Consider the following 15091-nt stretch of genomic DNA (forward strand, 5'->3'; position numbering starts at 1 on the left):
CTCCCTGGGCTAATGTCAATCCTGGTTTCCCTATTTTCTAGATACCATATTTTTTTCATTCTTAACTCTTTCATATTAGTTTAATACAACAGTTGCAGCTTCTGAGAAAGCTGTGACGTAGGGGTTAAGTATATTTTATATTTACATATTAGAAAATGGCCTTATTCTAGGCTTTTATTTGACTTAATTTAGTTAGCTGTAGAATACTGTATAAAAACCATTTAACCTCAGAATTTTGAAGACATTGCTCTGTTGTCTTTTAGGGTAAGGTGTTATTTACAAGTTTGATGCTGTTTTGATTTTCCATCTTTCCCGTGGGGCACTTTTCTGGTCCCCTCCCAAACTTTTGGAATCTTCTGTTTCTAATGTTATAAAATTTCATGATGCATCTCTGTCTCTGTTTCTCAAAGTACCTTTCACTGGGCACTTTTGTGGGTTCATTTGGTCTAGATAATCATTACCTTCCCTTTTGGGAATCTTTCTCATACTGTTTCTGTGTTCTCTACCCCATCTTTCCCCTCCTCCTCCCTATTTTTCTCTTTCTGGCATCCCCGTAGTTAGATGTTGAACATTCTGAAATTGTTTTCTAACTTTCTTAACTATCCTTTCCTCTTTTTAAGTTTGATTCTTCTGTTTTTAGCATTTGTTATTCTTGTTGTCTCATGAGTCCTTTTTTATATAGTATCTGTTTGGAAATAACATTGAATTTTTTTTTTTTCCTGCTTCCTGAAATCAGATTTATTTCTTATGGATCCCTCTAAACCCTCCCCCCTTATTTTTCTGTTTCTTTGTTTTGGTTTTTCTCTTTCATGTAGGTAGAGGTTGATGATTGGTAGGCTTCATTAGAGGATGATCTGATAGTCTGACTTGTATACGGAAAAACCTCTCGAATGTCTGCATCTGGAGTTCTTTAGCATTATTCAATACTCTAGAAAAGAATTCTCTCACCTTTTACTTAGATGGATGGAGTATATGTCTAGCTGCTGGTATTTTGGTAGCAGAGGGCTGTAGGTACTGCATTACAGGATGGAGACTTATGCCCCTTGTGTTTCTTGGGGATTCTTATTCCAGTCCTTTATTATGTCTGGTAGCCTTAGTCTAGAAACTCTGCTTCAGTTCCTTTGGGGAATAAACTTCCAGTTTTCTTTTTGCAGGGAGTGAGGATATACTCTCCTGACGCTCTAGGCTAAGAAAAGAGATCTAGTGTTTCACCGTGTTATGGTGTCATGTGCGAACTTTGAATCACTATTCTCATTTTTTACATCCTCTGCTTATCCCCATTCTCCGTGGAATCTAGTGGCTGAATATCAGGTCTCATAGTTTTGTGGGACCAGTTATTCTCTTCTAATCTTTTTCTGTGGTTGTTTAAATTGAAACCTCTTCCATTTTGCTAAGTCAGTGATGTTGTTTTCTGTTTTCTTTGTCCTTATAGATTTATACCACTTATAGCATTACTGTGGACAATCTGCCATTTTTAATCAGAACTCTCTCTTTTTTTCCATATTTTTAGATAATTTTTCATACTAAAATTTTTTTTTTTTTTTTTTTTTTTTTTTGTCTTTTTGCCATTTCTTGGGCCGCTCCTGCGGCATGTGGAGGTTCCCAGGCTAGGAGTCCAATCGGAGCTGTAGCCACTGGCCTACACCAGAGCCACAGCAATGCGGGACCCAAGCCACGTTTGCGACCTACACCACAGCTCACAGCAACACCTGATCTTTATTTAACCCACTGAGCAAGGCCAAGGATCGAACCCGCAACCTCATGGTTCCTAGTCGGATTCGTTAACCACTGCACCACGACGGGAACTCCCTAAAAATTTTTAGCTGTAAGTTTTATATCAAGATAATAAAACTTTTAGTTAACCATTCCATTGCTGTTGAACATTTAGCTTGGCTGTGTTTTTTTTGTCATTTTAACTAAAGTGATCCTAAATAGCTACATAGCGCTTTAAAATCATTTGCATTATCTTTCTGTGTAGTTTCTTAGAACTGGACGGGATTGTGCAGCCCATTTAATCCTGCTCCTTCATTTTACAGATGAGAAATCTGATGTTAAGGAATAAATATCCCTGTGGTCAGACAGCTCATAAGTGGACATAGCTAGGCGGTCTGGCACCAGAGTCTGTGCCCTTGATTATTGAACTCTTCTGCATTTCCATTGAGTTAAGTTTTTCTTGGCTAATATAGTCACTTCAAAAATCATTTTTAAAATTGTGGCGTTTCAGTAACTACCAAGGTTGAATATTTTTCTATATGAAAATGTGTTAATGCCTTTTTTCTCTTTAGTTTGTAGTCTTTCATCTGGAAAATTTGGGACATTACTTAGTGGCTCATGGGACACTACTGCTAAAGTCTGGCTGAATGACAAATGTATGATGACCTTACAGGTACCGTAGTTCTGTGTGAATATTCTAGAAAATAATTAAATACAGTGATTCTCTGGCATCTTAATGTAATAGCCATTTTCCTCACAGGGTCATACAGCTGCAGTATGGGCAGTAAAAATCTTACCTGAACAGGGCTTAATGTTAACTGGATCAGCAGACAAGACTATTAAACTATGGAAAGCCGGAAGATGTGAGAGGACCTTTTCTGGTAAGATCAGAGTAGACAGCTTTTATAATTTCTCCATTTCACATTTGCTCAGATGATTTTTTTTCCCAAAAGTTTAGCAGTTTTAAGGTGTTGTATGAAAAAATCAGTGTATTTGAGCCATTTTTAAAAAGTTTTATTGAAATCTATTTGATTTACAAGGTGGTGATAATTTCTGCTGTACAACAAAGGATTCAGTCATACGTATACACATATACATTCTTTCAGATTCTTTTCCCACATAGATTATCACAGACTATTGGATAGAGTTCTCTGTGCTATATATAATGCATATCCCTGTTGGCCAGTCATTCCACATACCTCAGTCCCAAACCCCCAGTCTGTCCCTCTCTACCTCCCACCTGTCCTCTTCGGTAACCATAAGTTTTTCAAACTCTGTCAGTCTGTTTCTATTCTTCAAATAAGTTCATTTGTATCGACTTTTTTTTAAGATTCTGTGTATAATATTTGAGCCATTTAATTTGGGTGGATGTATATTTTCTGACAGTATTTAATATCTTTTTAAAAGAGGTAATGAGACCCATCATAAAACAACCAAATATGGACTAATCATTACCTATTTGATAAACTATAGTATGTGTATGTGCTTCTATGTATTTTATGTATGTAATTTTTGTACTCAGTTATATTTTGGTTGTCATTTGAACAAGTTCAGCCTAAAACTTGCAGTCATAAGTCTTAAGAGTGGGTCAGAAGTGTTATCTTCATATATGGAGGAAAACATCCATGCTTTTATTAATACTGAAATACATTGTTTAATAATAACACATTTTAGGCTTTAGGTTGTGGTTTCTGATGGGTAGTCTCTTAATGACTCAGATATTAAATAACTTCTACACTGAGGTATCTGTTGTCTAATATTGGTATTGGTAATTTGTATAGCACTTCCACTTTTGGTGTGATTTTTTTTTTGTTGTTTATTTTTTCTCACTTTTGCTTACTCCTTAAAAGCTGATCAACACCCTGGACAATACTGCAAAAAGTCCCTTTGTGCAGATAAAACTATCTGTAGATGGGAGTTACTGTTGTAGCTCAGGGGGTTAAGAACCCAACTAGTATCCATGACGATGCAGGTTTGATCCCTGGCCTTGCTCAGTGGGTTAAGGATCTGACATTTTCATGAGCTGCGACATAGGTTGCAGAAGCAGCTCGGATCCATTGTTGCTGTGGTAGGGGCCTCTGCAGCTCCCATTCAGCCCCTGGCCTGGGAACTTGCATATGCTGCAGGTGTGGCTCTAAAAAAGAGAGCCACCTGTAGATGGAAAATGTGCAATGAGTTATAAGTAAATATCTCTCTTATGTCTGCTTTCAACCATAAAATATGTGTGTCAAGTTGTTTAGTTTGTTGTTTTTTTTGTTTTGTTTTGTTTTTTGTCTTTTTAGGGCTGCACCTGCGACATACAGAGGTTCCCAGGCTAGATGTCTAATCAGAGCTACAGCTGCCGGCCTACACCACAGCCATAGCAACGCAGGATCTAAGCCTCATCTGTGACCTACACCACAGCTCATGGCAACACCGGATCCTTAACCCACTGAACAAGGCCAGGGATCAAAGCCACATCCTCATGGATACCAGTTGGGTTCATTAACCACTGAGCCACGATGGGAACTCCTGTGTCAAGCTTTTATTAATCTGTTATAGTTAATCTCAATCAGGAAGTACTGAGCATGGGAAGGTTTTAACTTATGATCTCCTTTATTAGATCATAAGCTTCTGAGAATGTTTTATCATTTAAAAAAAACTATCGCCATACAGTGCCTCAATTAATATTGGAAAAAATTGAATTTTCTGGAGTTTTAAAAAAATTTATTGATGAGGAATATATGTATATATATATATTTATATATATTAAACAACTAACATAATGCAAAAAGTTTTTAATTTTAAAAATTCTTGCCTTTTAAAAGAAGCAATAGTCATTAGTTTTAATTTTACCATTTTTTCATTTATTATTTTAATGCCTGTATTTATATGAATTTTGAAATATTCACCTTCACAAAGCAGCAATGTTTGGCTTTATGTTTACATTTTGGTTAAAGCAAAAGGATAGGAGAAGTTATTTGACTCTGAAGAGGTAAAGAAGAGGCAGGCAACTTGAATTCTTGTTTTAGCTCTATTTTTGTGGTTTTACATAAATTTATGTCTTTTAGCCTATTCTTTCATATCTTAATAAAGTTTACTTCTCTATGATGAAGATTTTCAGACTCCTATACAATTGAAATATTTTTTCTAATCTTAATTTTTCTTTTGTTATTGCTTTATGAATATTAATCTCAGTATTGTACGGTAAGACTGATGATGAAAATGTTGCCAAAGCTGTCTCTTTAGCACCAGGATAGGTTTGATCCCCAGCCCGGCACAGTAGGTTAAAGGATCTGATCTTGCCGTAGCTGTGGCATAAGTCACAAACATGGCTCCAATCTGATCCCTGGCCTGGGAATTCCATGTGCCGCAGGGTGGCCAAAAATTAAAAAAAAAAAAAATTGCCAAAGCTAAAATACAAATTTTGGCTACTAAGCTTTTCTATGGGAAAAAATAATGAATATCTCTAACTTGAAAATCACTTTTTAATATCACTGGTTTGTTTTATAATGTTAGCAAGATACATAGAGCCAACAACCAAATGATCCATTTTTACTGATTTATGTTATTCTTTTTCTTTTTTTAATATATATAGGGCATGAAGACTGTGTAAGAGGCTTGGCAATTTTGAGTGAAACAGAATTTCTCTCCTGTGCAAATGATGCTAGTATTAGAAAGTGGCAGATCACTGGCGAGTGTCTTGAAGTATTTTATGGTCATACAAATTATATTTATAGCATATCTGTCTTTCCAAATTGTAAAGGTGAGATTATCTGATACTGCATATTTAAAATTTTGTATTGAGCATTGTTTCAATGAAACTTTATTTCATATAAAGTATCTTTCTTTTTTACTAAAAGAGAAAACTATGATCATCTTATATTAATTCAGGTTTGGTGGTTTTGTAAAAGGTTCTTGGGTATCTGAGGAAAGAGTTTGTATAATTTATTGGTGTAAAGTATAGTGTGTAAATGTGAAATATATAAAAATGTGATTTTTGAAGTTGTATATGGCATAAGTGACAATGATGTAAAATTTTATATTGTAATCTTTTAATATTTTGGGGTTTAAAAAATCAGCATGCCTATTTAGTAAGATAGTGTATAAAAATGTGCTTAATTTCATTTATTCAAACTAATTTTTCCTGTATTCTTAAATTTTAGATTTTGTGACAACAGGAGAAGACAGATCACTGAGAATCTGGAAGCATGGGGAATGTGCTCAAACAATCCGACTTCCAGCTCAGTCTATATGGTGTTGCTGTGTGCTAAACAATGGTGACATTGTGGTTGGTGCGAGGTATTTATTTATATTCTAGTCAGTTAATCAATAATATATGTCTAGGCTGTTGGTAGGTGTTAAGAGTGCACAGAGATGATGGAGTTCCCTTCGTGGCACAGTGATTAACGAATCTAACTAGGAACCATGAGGTTGCGGGTTCAATCCCTGGCCTTGCTCGGTGGGCTAAGGATCCGGTGTTGCTGTGAGCTGTGGTGTAGGTTGTAGACGCGGCTCTGATCCTGCGTTGCTGTGGGTCTGGCGTAGGCCAGTGGCTACAGCTCCAGGGGCTACAACTCCGATTAGACCCCTAACCTGGGAACCTCCATATGCTGCAGGAGTGGCCCTAGAAAAGGCAAAAAGACAAAAAAAAAAAAAAAAAAAGAGTGCACAGAGATGAGAGTTTGGGAATTTCAGGTGAATTGAGAAGACCACAAGCACATTTCTATTACCAAACAAAATAATAGAAGGTATACAGCTTTCACACTAATGATATATAATATATTACAATAGTATTGAACTACAGGTTGTGCAGTTGAAACACTGAATGCAAAAGAAATTAGGGAAGATAGGGATTGGTGTGGGAAAACTTTCCAGAGAAGAAGAAATTTGAACTGGGTTTTGAAAGTTAACAACTCAATACAGCAATAAGCATTTTTGTCAAAAGGACAGGTACAGGCACAAGTAAAATGGTGGCACGGGACCAAGAGTGATGTGAATGGGAGACAAAGGAAAATGGTAGAGGACCAATGCTGAGGAACAATGGATACTAGTGGTAAGGTGGGGCTTAATTATGTGGAATCTGGAATGCCAGGCATTTTTTAGATTTAATGTTTGGGATTATAGGGTTGAAGCTCTTAAGCAGGAAATGATATGATTAAAGCAGAACTTGTGAATTATTAAGTATGTAGGTTAGATTTAACTAGTGGTGACAGTGGAAAGGAAAGCAAATTAGTAAGCTACTTTAGTAATAAGGTGTAAAGTTGGGAAATACTGGCCCTGAAGTACTAATGGATAGGAGACCAAAAAATGAGCTAATGCGGAGGGAAAGTGGTCAGAAAGGGGATGAAAGAAGGATAACTTCAAACTTTGGTAATTAGAAGTCCACATTAATAAAAATGGAGAAGTGGGAGAATTGGTTTGATGCAGAAGATAATGACTTCCTGGAGTCCCTGTGGTGTTAAGCTACACTGACTTCCTGGGCCAGTGGGTCATGGGCAGTTGGACCAGAGGCTAGTGTAACAACTGAGACTGAAGACTGGCACAAAACTCCCAGAGTCTAGCGACAAGACATTTTTCTCTGAGGAAAGAAACATGGGGGCAAGGAACAGAAAACTGAAGACTGAACTTGTGATACAATGTGCATAGAGAAAGAGAAACCAGTAGGCAAACAGAAAAAGTAATCCAGATGTTGAAATTCAGAGATGGCAAAAGATTTTGGAGGGAGATTGTGATTAGTGTCAGAAAATGCATGAGGGGTTAAGGAATTTTCATTAGGAAAGCTTTTGGATTTGCTTTGAAAGATGTTATTAGTGACTTTTTTGACATCTCATTTTCATAGAAAATGATAGAAAAAGGTAAATGAGAGGAGACAGATAAAGAAGAAACAGGTAAAGGAAAGGATTATAGACTACTTTGACATCGAGGCAAGAGGAAAAAGAGGGCAACAGACATAAGGGATACAGAGTCTAAAGAAGAGAATGTCTTTTACTTCTGGGCTGAGCTGGGGGTCAGTTAGTTGATTTAGTTATTTTCGCCCTAAGTTTGTTTAAAGAAGAATAAATGAATTGAAAGGGTAAAACAGCTATTAATGGAAAGTTAAGTAAGAAAGATTTCTGTAGAGTTGAGTAGAATTAGTACAGTTGAAAGGGACTAATTTGCCTCCCCTAACCTGAAATTTAGAAAAAAGAAATTATGGAAATCATAGAAGTCATTTTTCTGAGAAGAGAGGTTGGAAAGTGAAGCTTACTTTTTTTTTTTTTTTTCCTTGATTGGGGTTACATTGCTAGTTAATGGCATAGTAAAGATAGGCCTATTTTTCTAATGAATGGATTTTGAGCATCTACAATTTTCTAAGCCTATGTTGGGTATTTGAGCCCTTTATAATTTTTTTTTTTTTTTTTTTTTTTGCTTTTTATGGCCACACCTGCAGCATATGAAAGTTACCAGGCCTAGGGGTCGAATCAGAGCTTCAGCTCCTGGCCTGTGCCACAGCCACAGCCACACCAGATCCAAGCCATGTCTGTGACCTACACCACAGTTTATGGCAAAGCCGGATCCTTAACCCACTGAGCGAGGGCAGGGATCAGACCTACATCTTCATGGATGCTATTCGGGTTTGTTACTGCTAAGCCACAACAGAAACTCCCCTTTATAAATTAGATAGTTCACTACCCTTCTTTATACAATAATACTTAGGTAATAATGACTTTAAAAGTATATGCTAAACCTGTAGGTCTTAATTTGGAATTGAAAACTATGTTAAATATATGTGTGTGTTATATATATATGTATATGTATAGATATAGAATGTATATATTCTTTACCAGAGACCTTTTCCTTAGTCTTTTTCCACTATTTTAGAAAGTAACAGAGCATAGTATGTGCTGAAATCAGCATAGTTCTATACTCAGCAATAAATGCATAGTAACATTTCTCATATTCACAAATACAGATTATTTTTGCCCTGGATCATTCAAGTGTGATGATGTTAATACACTGTGGCAATAACTTAAAATCAGTTTGTGTTTCCTTACAGTGATGGTATTATTAGAGTGTTTACTGAATCAGAGGATCGGACAGCAAATGCTGAGGAAATCAAGGCTTTTGAAAGAGAACTCTCTCAAGCAACCATTGATTCCAAAACTGGTGACTTAGGGGACATTAATGCTGAACAGCTTCCTGGAAGGGAACATCTGAATGAACCGGGTAAATATTTCAGTGTATCTAGAAGTAAAAAATGCTACCATGCTTACCTTTTGGAATAATTAGAGTGATGGGGGGGAAAAAGCTTGCTTCGTTAAGTCATTTAGCATTATTCTCATGTGTGTGTGTGTGTGTGTGTGTGTGTGTGTGTGTGTGTGTGTGTGTGTGTGTGTGTGTGTGTGTCTTTTCTAGGGCCACGCCTGTGGCATATGGAGGTTCCAGGCTAGGGGTCTAATCAGAGTTATAGCTGTCGGCCTACACCAGAGCCACAGCAACATGGGATCCAAGCTGAATCTGCAATCTACACCACACCTCACGGCAACACCGGATCCTTAACCCACTGAGCAAGGCCAGGGATCGAACCCACAACCTCATCGTTCCTAGTTGGATTGATTAACCAATGAGCCATGACAGGAACTCTGAGAATTTTTATTATTACCCATAATCACAGTGAGAAAGCAAGTTCTTCTTGCCTCTGTCTCACAATTTTAAAGACTTTGAGCTGTTTCCCATGAACAAGGATCTTTTTTTTTTTAAATAAATCTCTTAATAATTTAGCTCATATATAGTAAGTATTCAAAAGTCACTCATTTAATACCTTTTGGTTGATTGGATTCTCTGAGAGAGACTGTATAGATTAAAAATGAGTTTAAATACTGCAGTGCCTGCTTAATGAGTTGGGGATCTTTGAGTTTAAAATCATAGGATTTTGTCTCAAAAGAAATCTTGTGTTGGTTATATCTGTGATTCCCTATGTTACTGGTCCATTTACCCCTGGGGATTCTGAGATCCTTTCAGGATATCCATATGGTCAAAACTGTGACACTAAGGTGGTATTTGACTTTTATACTATGTTAATGTTTACATTTATGGTATAAAAGCAGTGGTGGGTAAAACTGCTGGCTCCTTAGTACACAGATCAAATCAGTGACATCAGACTGTTCAGGTAGTCATTGTGTTCTTCACTGGCACGTGGTTGTTGTTTAAAAAATAAAAAAAAAAGACATCTGCCCTTAAGAATGTCCTTGATGGGCATTCCCCTTGTGGCTCAGGTGTTAACAAAGCTGACAAGGTTCTGTGAGGATGCTGGTTCCATCTCTGGCCTCGCTCAGTGGGTTAAGGATCTGGTGTTGCTGTGAGCTGTGGTGTAGGTTGCAGACACAGCTGGAAACCCACTTTGTTGTGGCTGTGGTGTAGGCCTGTGGCTACGGCTCCAGTTCAACCCCTAGCCTGGGAACTTCCATCTGCCACAGCTTCAGCCTCAAAAAAAAAAAAAAAGGAATGTCCATGATGAAGCATTAAAATTTAATTTTAGTACAGTTTGTCCCTTTGATACCTGTCTTTTTTAATACTCTGGATCTCAAAGTGTAAAGTATACCAAAGTACCATGGTATACTTATTTCAGGGACAAGTATTTCTGCAGTCATTTGAGAAGACTGAAGACTGAACTAGAACTATCACTAGTTTCATGGAACGCCATTTTTATTTCAAAGAATGACTGTGATTATTCAGGCTTAGCTGTTTGGCAGACATTTTTTGGAAAATGAACAAAGTAAACATGTCACTTTAAGGAAAACAAGTGATGGTATTTGTAGCCAAAGATAAAATTCAAACTTCCAAGTGAAAATCAAAATTTTAGAAAACTTGTGATATCAATGGTAATATTAACAAATGAATTTTTTTTTTTTTTTCGTCTTTTTAGGGCCGAACCCAGAGCACATAGAAGTTCCCAGGCTCAGGGTCTAATCAGAGCTTTAGCTGCCAGCCCACACCACAGCCACAGCAATATGGAATCCAAGCCGCATCTGTGACCTACACCACAGCTCACGGCAACACTGGATCCTTAGCCCACCGAGCTAGGCCAGGGATTGAACCTGCAATCTCATGGTTCCTAGTCAGATTCGTTTCCACTGCGCCACGACGGGAACTCCGAAGATGCAATTTTTTGATGCTGAATAATAAAATGTGTAAACGTAAGAGGATCTGCATAGTTCAGTGAATCAGTATTTTCCAAATGACCAGTTCGTGGTCTTACAAAATCATACATATGTAAGACATGTATAAGATAGGCCAGCGGATTTTATTATAATAGAGCATAAAAAATTCATTAATATGGTTTCAGATTCTAAATTTGTAATCTTTAGGATCTACTACTTGTAGAATATTCGCATTTTTTCCAAAAAGGCTGTTAAATTAGTCCTCTCATTTTCAACTGTATTATGCATGTGATGCTGGATTTTCTTTAAACCACCAAAACCAAAGAACAGATTGTAGATGATTAAGTGCAGGGGCAGGTATGATAATCCAGCTGTCTTCTGTTGAGAGAGATAGTAAAAAGATTTACAAAGGCCTAAAACAATGATAGTTTTCTTACTAAATACCTAAAACTACTTATTTTTCACTAAAATATTATTTATTCAACATGTACTATTTTCCATGAAGTACGTACATTTTATTCTCATTTTTAATTTCAAATTCAACAAAGTCAAGTGATATAACCCACATTAAAAAAAGCTCTTTGGGCTTCTAAATAATGACTCTTTTATGATTATAAAGAGATCTTGAAAACGCAAGTTTGAACACCACTGTTGTGTTCAATAAATATCTTATTTTTAATATTCTTAAAATTCTCTGCAAAAATGTAGTCTTTTTGTCTTTATATACAAGTTTAATAAATATTTACTAAGTGTCTGCTGTATACCAGGCATTGTTCTAAGTTCTGGGGAATATAGAGGTAACAAAAGAAATCTTGTTGTCATAAATTTATGTTCTACAGGAGGAGACAGATATTTTAAAAGTTAATTAGTAAATATACAAATATGTCAGGTAAAGCAGGAGTTGGGTTCTAAAATTTTAAATTCAGTGGTCAGGAAAGTGTAATACTTAAGATAGCACTAGTTGTTGTAACAGATAAATCCTAAGATCTCAGTGGCTTAACACAGGAGAACTTTTATTTGTTGCAGAATTAAAGTTCAGTTGATGGCAGGGTATGCTGGGGCATGTTTGTATAAAAATTTTGCTCTCTTGGTCATTCAGGAACCCAAGCTTAAACCACCATCTTCAACACAACCTTCCAGGGTTCTCTTGGGTGTAAACATTCCACCATCAGACAGCGTAAGAGAAGAGGGTAGAAGATGATGAACTAGGCCTAGAACTGGCAAATATCACACCCACCCAGATTCCACTGATCAATACTCAGTGTGTAATCTAGGCACTGCAGGAGGAATAAGGTATAGTCCTTGACTAGACAGCTACAGTTCTACCCATTGGAATAAGATCATGCATTTCTAGAGAACTACCTGTCTCTGCCACTGAAGGCCTTGCTTTGAGAATGTGACTTTCAGGTAAAGTCCTTAAGGAAGCAAGGGACCAAATCTTTCAAGCATCTGTGTGGGTAGTGTCCATAGGCCAATGTAAAGATTCTGATTGAAGTGTTGTGATGGAGTGATGGGAGGAATAGGGGAAGATTTGATCAGAGATGATAGTAGGAACAGATTATATTTGGCCTTGTACACCACTGTAAGGAACTAAACTAACTGAGAGTGAGATGGGAAGTCATTGTAGGGTCTCCCTACAGAGGTGTGTTAAAAGCACCTTAAACTTTCCAAAGAATTTCCGTGGTTGCTAGGTTGAATATAGACTCTAGGCAGCTCTAGGGCCTATAGTAGGAGGCCATGGAATCAGTCCAACTGAGAAATAATGGTGGCTTGTCCTGTTGTGTAGCAGCAGTAGAGACAGTGAGAAGTGGTAGTAATGTTCTAGCTATGTTTTAAAAATAGAGCTGATAGAACTTGCTGAAGGGTTAGGGTTGAGAGAGATGAATCATACTCTTCTACTCTTCTTGGCCTAAGGAGCTAGAAGAATGGAGACCCAGCCACTGAAATTCAAGTGCTGTCAGAAGATATTCATTAATAAAAGTTGTTTTATTTTCCTGGTCAGCTACTTCCTAGTAGAATCACATTTTTTTAACCATAGAATTTTTTTTTTAAAGCCATCATTTTCTTTTTGGCCACTGTCCAGTAGAATTACATTTTTAAAATTTTGTTTAATGAAATGTCCTTTTAAACCAAAATACATATTCTATTTCATGTAGAAATTTTAATGTTAAAACTTTTCTATCTAGATGTTTTTGAATTTTATTCTGCCATTCTCCCTTTGATTCTTAAAATTTTTATTTTAAGGTACCAGAGAAGGACAGACTCGTCTCATCAGAGATGGGGAGAAAGTCGAAGCCTATCAGTGGAGTGTTAGTGAAAGAAGGTGGATAAAAATTGGTGATGTTGTTGGCTCATCTGGTGCTAATCAGCAAACATCTGGAAAAGTTTTATATGAAGGGAAAGTATGTCAACTTCTTTCTAATTACTATTACCTTAAAGCATTAGACAAATTAAAGGTTTTTGTTTCCCTTTCCACATGCTAATAAAATTTTATTTAGTGTTTTGACACTTAAAAATGTATTTCTTGGAGTTCCCGTCGTGGCTCAGTGGTTAATGAATCCGACTAGGAACGATGAGGTTGTGGGTTTGATCCCTGGCCTTGCTCATTGGGTTAGGGATCCAGCATTGCCGTAAGCTGTGGTGTAGGTCACAGATGCAGCTCAGATCTGGCATTGCTGTGGTTCTGGTGTAGGCCGGTGGTTACAGCTCTGATTCGACCCTGGCCTGGGAACCTCCATGTGCGGCCCTAGGAAAGACAAAAAGACTATGTATATATATATTTCTGTGTTCCCTGCTGGCCTAGCTGTTAAAGATTCAGCATTGTCACTGCTGTGGCTCAGTTTCCATCCCTAACCCAGGAACTTCTGCGTGCCAGACACACAGCCAAAAACAAACCAAAAAAAGCATTTCTATGGGGAGATTCTCTCTGTCTTGAAAAAAAATTTTTTTTTTTTTTTTTTTTTTGTCTTTTTGCCATTTCTTGGGCCGCTCCTGTGGCACATGGAGGTTCCCAGGCTAGGGGTCTAATCGGAGTTGTAGCCACTGGCCTACACCAGGGCCACAGCAACGCGGGATCTGAGCCGCGTCTGCGACCTACACCACAGCTCACAGCAATGTCGGATCCTTAACCCACTGAGCAAGGCCAGGGATCGAACCCATAACTTCATGGTTCCTAGTCGGATTCGTTAACCAATGAGCCATGACGGGAACTCCTGAAAATATTTTTTAAAAATCACTCTTCATGTAAGAAGAGCTGCATTTGTGATAGATTAGCCATTATATGTCTTTTAGTAGTTACATACATATGCTACTCCCAGCCATTTTCAAGTAGGAGCTTCAGGGCCATCTTTCATTTAATGCTTCATGCTTAGCTGTATTTAACTTCACAGGACAAGAAGAACCTTGCACAGCTATGCTTATAATGCCAGCATGTTTTCACAAGTGGGGCATGGTACCAACTCATACTTTTGGCCTTGAGATCAACCAAGGAAACTGTCCTTTGGGCCTTAGAATTAATATGCAGTCATAACCCATCCCCTACCTCCATTCCCAGTGAACATACTGTTCTTACAGTGCATGGTTGCTATTAATCATTATTTGCCAAGCAGGAGATTTTAACATTGAGCTGTAGAGAAAGTTTAGTACGATAATTATTAAAATAAATCTGTCATTAATATATATGAGTAGATAGTAATCATTTATTGCCTTTTTATGTTCCTATTAAAGGAATTCGATTATGTTTTCTCAATTGATGTCAATGAAGGTGGACCATCATATAAACTGCCATATAACATCAGTGATGATCCTTGGTTAACTGCATACAACTTCTTGCAGAAGAATGATTTGAATCCTATGTTTTTGGATCAGGTGGCTAAATTTATTATTGATAACACTCAAGGTCAGATGTTGGGACTTGGAAACACCAATTTTTCAGACCCGTTTACAGGTAAGTTAGGCTTTGTATTTAGTACTTCCATCAGTGTCAGTTGATTATCCTTGTTTTTTTTGTTTTTGTTTTTGGTTTTTTTTTTTTTTTTGATGTGTTTAATCACCCATTTTGATTAGCTGTTTAAATGAAAACCAAGATCTACAACAGGTTTTTGCATCAGCTTTATAATTCTAAGCCTCAAATTACATAGTAATTCTGTGGGTATAGAAACAATTATAAATTGTCTTTCAAAAATACAGCCACACTGTTCACATAATAAACTAATTTGGGCAATTGATATTGTTTTTGCTCCTTTTAAAAATATATA

At 37.0% G+C, this 15091-nt stretch overlaps 1 protein-coding gene across 4 annotated transcripts in view; it reads left to right on the forward strand.

The window, feature by feature from the left end:
* The window catches only part of PLAA (phospholipase A2 activating protein), a 43611-nt gene that overhangs the window by 15265 nt on the left and 13255 nt on the right, over nucleotides 1–15091 (forward strand). For all 4 annotated transcript variants that reach the window (XM_021062719.1, XM_021062716.1, XM_003121873.6 and 1 more), the window contains exons 3-9: nucleotides 2286–2386; nucleotides 2474–2594; nucleotides 5291–5458; nucleotides 5859–5994; nucleotides 8732–8901; nucleotides 13080–13237; nucleotides 14562–14781. In XM_021062719.1, the coding sequence (XP_020918378.1) occupies nucleotides 2286–2386; nucleotides 2474–2594; nucleotides 5291–5458; nucleotides 5859–5994; nucleotides 8732–8901; nucleotides 13080–13237; nucleotides 14562–14781 (1074 nt within the window). The remainder of the gene's footprint in view (nucleotides 1–2285; nucleotides 2387–2473; nucleotides 2595–5290; nucleotides 5459–5858; nucleotides 5995–8731; nucleotides 8902–13079; nucleotides 13238–14561; nucleotides 14782–15091) is intronic.

This window comes from Sus scrofa, chromosome 1 (genome assembly GCF_000003025.6).
Source record: "Sus scrofa isolate TJ Tabasco breed Duroc chromosome 1, Sscrofa11.1, whole genome shotgun sequence".
In the NCBI taxonomy this organism is placed as follows: Eukaryota; Metazoa; Chordata; class Mammalia; order Artiodactyla; family Suidae; genus Sus; species Sus scrofa.